The following is a 6,569-nucleotide window of genomic DNA, read 5'->3' on the forward strand; positions in this document are numbered from 1 at the left end:
CGTGTGGTTCTCTCCAAATAATACTGTCATGGACTGTGGCAGCTCTATTTTATAAACCCTCAATGTTTATGGTTTGGGTTTATCCAACTAATTCCAAGTTACAAAGTATTTCAGTTATGCATGTTTGCCCAGTAGTGACTGGAATTAAAGTGGTCAAGTTCATGATAATGCTACTGAGGAGAAGAAACATTTATCCATCCACCTGAGCTGAACTGAATTTAGATCCAAAGAGGACCACATTTTAATAAACCACAATGGCATCCAGTTCACAGATTCCTATTGACCTAAATCTATGACGTCGCACTTTCTTGCGGAACAATACTCAGAAGAGTTGGTGCAGTTGACTAGAGACCAGTCTTCACCTCAGGGATCTAAGCTTTAACCTATCTCAGACATGAAGAGTCAAAATTTTCAAGGAGCATGACGCAGAAAATAAGATTGGTTAGTCTATACTGGCACTATGTGCACTCAATGTTCCCATAGTTTACATTGATAATTAAAAACTTAATTAAATCTTTGAGATTATTCTAGCCAGTAGAACCAATCAGAATATCAGGCAATTGTCACTCATTTATTTTTATTTTTACTTGAACAGGGTTCCAGAAAGAAAACATCATAAATTTCATGTTTCTATTTGAATCAATCTAAGGCATTCACTGCTGCTAGTGCACTAAATTCATTGTCATTTTACTTGTATCTAGAACCATACCATACAGGAAGTCACATAATCCATAAAGTGACAGTTTTTTGAAAGAGCTAACCACTAAATTGCACTACCTTTATTGTTTGCCCAAAGCTCTACAGTATTTTTTTCTCATTCAGGTATATATCCAATTTTCATTTTAAAGTATGGAGTTGCTTCCACCACATTTCAAACATAGTCTTCCAGATTATAACAATACATAATAGATTAATGTAAATTGAAACAAAATGTTTAAAGGCACAGGTATAGAAATAATGATCAAAACTTTTAAGCATTATTGTACTGTTTAAAACATGACTATGATTATGATGCTAACTATATTTTGCATCACAGGATCCATTAGGATTCCAAACTTGGAGTTAAATGAAAAGTAGAAAGTGAGGACTGCAGATGCTGGAGATCAGAGTTGAGAGTGCGGTACTGGAAAAGCACAGCGGGTCAGGCAGCATCCGAGGAACAAGAGAATTGACGTTTCGGGCATAATCCCTCCATTAGGAGTTTTCTGTGCAGATTCCCAATTTACAAGCTTCACAATGCTTTTTCTCATGTGGTCCCTGGACTTCGACATTACTTTCACACCAGGTTGTGTGTTTTTCAATGCTTTCATGATAACATCGTTGCCGGATCTTTGCTATTAAGCGATTCAGAACTTGCTTGATATTTTCTTCATCAAAAACGGGTTCTACAAAGTTAGCTTCTATAGCATGATTTTGTCGGCACTGCTGTTTGCAGAATCGAACCTTCACTTCTCCTTCCCCATTCTGCAGTTTCATGCTGAAAATAATCAGTGCCTTTGCAGAGGCCCATTTATTGGGGCAGGTTGAGCAGTGAAATCTGAAAAAACAAGAAATAAATCATCAGTTATTCGCTCCAAAAATAAAGTAATTTACACAAGGTTCTCACTTCTTTATAAATTCAGAATGTGCCTGGCTCTCAACCAGGGATGTAGCAAAGAAATGTAACAATAGTAATAAACATGAAGCAATACCATAGAATACATATTCCTCTGTTTACTGCATATGAGCAAAACTAAACATTGACATGTCTGAGAAACCTTAAGTAGATGCTTGATTATGCTAAGATGTAGTTTCACTGTATGTCAGTCAGAATTTTTCATTCAAGTAACCATTCCCTAAAGTGTGATTGTCAATCGACTATTCCATCCGCTCCTGCATATTTTCCACTATAGACTTAGATTATGAAAAACATCAACCCATCTGATTCCATCGTTTTGGAAATGCATCTCGCTGACTCCACGTTTAGCTACTCAATAGATCTCAGCTACCGTGCATCCTCCATTAGCTGTAAATACTGTGACATACGCTAAGTCCATGAAAATGTGCTTGTAAGCATGAGTTTCTTCTTACATCATGCACGTCTGTAAACATGCAAAGGGACGTCTTAGAATCATAGAGTCATAGAGATGTACAGCATGGAAACAGACCCTTCGGTCCAACCTGTCTGTGCCGACCAGATATCCCAACCCAATCTAGTCCCACCTGCCAGCACCCGGCCCATATCCCTCCAAACCCTTCCTATTCATATACCCATCCAAATGCCTTTTAAATGTTGTAATTGTACCAGCCTCCACCACTCCCTCTGGCAGCTCATTCCATACACATACCACACTCTGCATGAAAAGGTTGCCCCTTAGGTCCCTTTTATATCTTTTTCCTCACACCCTAAACCTATGCTCTCTAGTTCTGGGCTCCTCAACCCCAGGAAAAAGACTTTGTCTATATACCCTATCCATGCCCTTCAGAATTTTTAAACCTCTAGAAGGTCACCCCTCAGCCTCCGATGCTCCAGGGAAAACAGCCTCAGCCTGTTCAGCCTCTCCCTATAGCTCAAATCAAATGTCTGTGATATTCTATATTTTTTCCATCCAAGTACCATCCTCTTTATGACTGGATATAGTTCCTGACGAAGGTTATTCATACAGCACTCCTTCCAAGTCCAAACCAAGAAACAAATAAGGTGAGTAGCTGCTCATTCTCAAGATTTGTGGGATGACAGTGGCTCTGTAGTTGTTTGCAGAGTTCTTGCAACTGTTCATGCCATGGTATTATTGCTAGATTATTGATCCAGAAACTCAGCTAAAGTTCCAGGGACTCAGTTTTAAATCCAGCCATGGCAGATGCTGGAATATGAATTCAATAAATGTTTGGAATCAGGAATTCAATGATGATCACGAAACCACTGTCAATTATCAGAAAAACCACAATTAACTGATGTCTTTCAGAGAAGGAAATCGTCCATCTTCACCTGGTCTGGCCTATATGTGACTCCAGATCCACGGCAATATGATTGACTCAATTGCCTTGAAATGGCCCACCAAACCACTCAGTCATATCAGTTGCTGCAAAGTCTCATCAACGGTAGCTAGGAACAGGCAAGGAATGGGCAATAAATGCTGGTAAGCCAGTCACACTTATATCCGTCTATTCTATTTGAGTAAACAAACAATTTCAGATTATAGATTGCCAAACTTTGCTCCTGGTTCAGCATTTGACATTTGTCATATGTTGCTCATCTATTGCATGTTCGTACTACTATATGTTACATGACATTCCTGTCATGTACTGTCCGTAGACTATAAAATTATGCAGATTGTGTAAGTCTAACAGAATGCTGTGGAGTTAATTCTTCAATGTAACAAATTTGGCATTGTACTAGTACTCTATTCGCCTATTTTAATGAGGCCAGCATTAAATTTAGCCAAATCTCACAGGGTCTAAGATATGCCTTTAACTAAAATGGCAGCATCTATTTCTTCTGCAAACTTCTGATAATGTATCTCCCACTACAAACTTGGCAACTGAAATAGGAATTTTGTTTTCAAAAGCTCAATGACAAATGAATTTCGAATGCACCCTCTTTGTTCATATTTCAGACCCATTCAAAAGCATCCTATCGTTCTTCTCTTATTGGCCTCCAGTTTTTGAGGGTGTTCTTTGAACGTTGATGTCTAGATTGAGCATAATACTTAAGGCAGTGATACAGTCATAGAGTCATAGAGATGTACAGCATGGAAATAGACCCTTCAGTCCAACCCCGTCCATGCCGACCAGATATCCCAACCCAATCTAGTCCCACCTGCCAGCACCCCCCATATCCCTCCAAACCCTTCCTATTCATATACCCATCCAAAAGACTCTTAAATGTTGCAATTGTACCAGCCTCTATCACTTCCTCTGGCAGCTCATTTCATACATGTACCACTCTCTGTGTGAAAAAGTTGCCCCATAGGTCCCTTTTTTTTATTTTTCCTCTCTCACCCTAAACCTATGCCCTCTAGTTCTGGACTCCCTGACCCCAGGGAAAAAACTTTGCCTAATCACCCTATCCATGCCCCTCATAATTTTGTAAACCTCTATAAGGTCACGCCTCAGCCTCCGACACTCCAGGGAAAACAGCCCCAGCCTGTTCAGTCTCTCCCTATAGCTCAAATCCTCCAACCCTGGCAACATCCTTGTAAATCTTTTCTGAACCCTTTCAAGTTTCACAACATCTTTCCGATAGGAAGGAGACCAGAATTGCACGCAATATTCCAACACCGACCTAACCAATGTCCTGTACAGTCGCAACATGACCTCCCAACTCCTGTACTCAATACTCTGACCAATAAAGGAAAGCATACCAAATGCCTTCTTCACTATCCTATCTACCTGCAACTCCACTTTCAAGGAGCTATGAACCTACACTTCAAGGTCTCTTTGTTCAGCAACACTCCCTATGACCTTACCATTAAGTGTATAAGTCCTGCTAAGATTTGCTTTCCCAAAATGCAGCACCTCGCATTTATCTGAATGAAACTCCATCTGCCACTTCTCAGCCCATTGGCCCATCTGGTCAAGATCCTTTGTAAACAAACATTATTTTATCATAATTTCCTTTATTTTCTTCTTATTGCTGATGCTGTGATAACTTCCTCTAGCTATTTTGGTTTTATGTGTTTGCATTCTATTTGCTTTGTTAATGAATTTGTTGGAAGTTGGATTCCCTAGAAGTTATCTTCTTAAAGTTTTTTAAAAATTTATTCAAAATAGCATTGATGCACGGCAACAGTTTAAACTTTTCACTGTTTTTTATCTGAAATACGTGTGACAATAAATGATTTAATTGTTAACTAGGAAAATGTCTGACTCTGATGAGCAGTGAAAAGCTGAAATTATGAAACAATTCCTTGCTAGCTAAGTAGTTAAGACTCAAGATGAAGAATCTCAAGTATATACTCAATGAAGCCACTTCATAACTGGAGTTTTGAAAGGATACATTTCAACAAATGGAACCCCCAAATTTGGTAAAAATTACTGTCCTAAGTTGTTAAATATACATTTTCCTGTTATAAACTTCTATAACATGTTATTCAGAGTCTTACTTCTAGTTAATTGGTTAATTCTCGTCAGAACTAAAGAAAATGCATTGCGTCACTTACAAATTGCTGGTAAATTGAGATTGCGGAATTTCAGATAACAAATTGTTTAGCAGTTATTAAAGAAGTCCACTGTGGGAGAAATCCACTCCCCTGTCCACTCTCAGCATGGCCACAAAGAGCATAAGGAACTATGTCTGCCTAAGCCACAACAGAAACTACCCCAAGCCTGTTAGCCTTGACCAAACAGGCTAACTAAGAGAAGGCAAAAATGAGGATTGCAGATGCTAGAGATCAGAGTCTAGTTTAGAGTGGTGCTGGAAAAGCACAGAAGGTCAGGCTGCATCCAAGGAGCAGTAAAATCGACGTTTCAGGCAAAGGCCCTTTATCAGGAAGGTCTTTTGCCTGAAATGTTGATTTTACTGCTCCTCGGATGCTGTCTGATGTGCTGTGCTTTTCCAGCACCACTCTAATCTAGCTAACTAAGACACTGGGCAGCAAACAGAAAATGACTCAAGCCACTTCCAGACTGGGGAATACACTTCCCAACAGAGCCTGACAATAAACTTCCCAGCCTTCGGTAAGCATAACTACTCCTGAAGCCCTAAGGACAGCCTCGCTCCTCACACATACTGGAACTCCACAGAGGGTGCTCAGACTGAAAGGCACCAAGGTACATCACTTGTGGACTAACCACAATGGAAACCCATTGATGCCAGGATGAGAGACATTAGCACCTACTCTCACAGAGTATCAGAATCTCCTAACTTAATCACAGGCTGATTGCTGCCAACAGACGGCTGATTGTCCTCCCATTGATTGTGTTTTACTCCTGACTGTACTGAAATTCACACCACATTACTGTACCCCTATAAAAACTTCCTGTGCCCACTGCTTGAGGAGGAGAACCCTTGGTTTACCTGTACTGACTGTCAGTTCTGTGTCAGCTCAGTCAATTCCTCTTCCAGCGATATCGCTTGTAATAAACAGTTTGTCACTTTCACCCGATCCGCACCTGTGTGGTCTCTGTTCAATTGAGTAATTTCTCCAACACCCACAATAAGGAATTCACTTCATTAATTCTACTCTTTCTTTAGAGAATACTGATTTCTGTTTTCATACCTCAATTACACCAGGTCAGATAAACAGATTCTGACCTTGTTTTCAGTTATACATACTTCATACCTTGCAAACGAAGATGTCTTATAGAAATTACATCCTGTGGGTGATCTCGATGGTAGTAAGTTGTCATCTTTTATAATATTCCAGTGATCGGAATATTCCAAATCCGATACTTTACTGTTAAACAATCGAACCCAGTTGACGTTCATTTTCTTTTGGCTAAAATCTCACTGACACTATAAAAACAAAATCTCTAAGAAGCTGTCTCCAATTCTCAGTCAATTTTCAGTCTCACCTGTTGGCTTGCATCTCCTTCCTTACTATCATAGTAAATATGCCCTTGCGTTGGGAACCACAGTCATAAATAAG

General features: G+C 39.7%; 1 protein-coding gene across 2 annotated transcripts; it reads right to left on the reverse strand.

Annotated features, from left to right (window-relative positions):
• Positions 1-687: 687 nt before the first annotated feature.
• LOC132821497 (receptor-transporting protein 3-like) lies at positions 688-6,569 on the reverse strand. Of its 2 annotated transcripts, none has more exons than XM_060834099.1 (2): positions 6,264-6,569; positions 688-1,537 (listed from the first exon to the last, which is right to left on the reverse strand). In XM_060834099.1, the coding sequence occupies exons 1-2, from the start codon at positions 6,407-6,409 to the stop codon at positions 1,195-1,197; spliced, it is 489 nt and encodes a 162-aa protein (XP_060690082.1). In that variant the 5' UTR covers positions 6,410-6,569; the 3' UTR covers positions 688-1,194. The 2 variants fall into 2 exon arrangements, with proteins under 2 accessions (XP_060690082.1, XP_060690083.1); XM_060834100.1 differs by having other exon boundaries at positions 6,496-6,545.

The sequence above is a fragment of the Hemiscyllium ocellatum genome, chromosome 13, assembly GCF_020745735.1.
Source record: "Hemiscyllium ocellatum isolate sHemOce1 chromosome 13, sHemOce1.pat.X.cur, whole genome shotgun sequence".
Lineage (NCBI taxonomy): Eukaryota > Metazoa > Chordata > Chondrichthyes > Orectolobiformes > Hemiscylliidae > Hemiscyllium > Hemiscyllium ocellatum.

Bases quoted from the DNA above. Each gene is read 5' to 3' on its own strand.
- LOC132821497 (XM_060834099.1), bottom strand. From the start codon at position 6,409: ATGAACGTCAACTGGGTTCGATTGTTTAACAGTAAAGTATCGGATTTG. The intron at 1,538-6,263 runs GTATGAAGTATG...TTGTTTTTTCAG, and splicing joins AAGACATCTTCGTTTGCAAG to ATTTCACTGCTCAACCTGCC.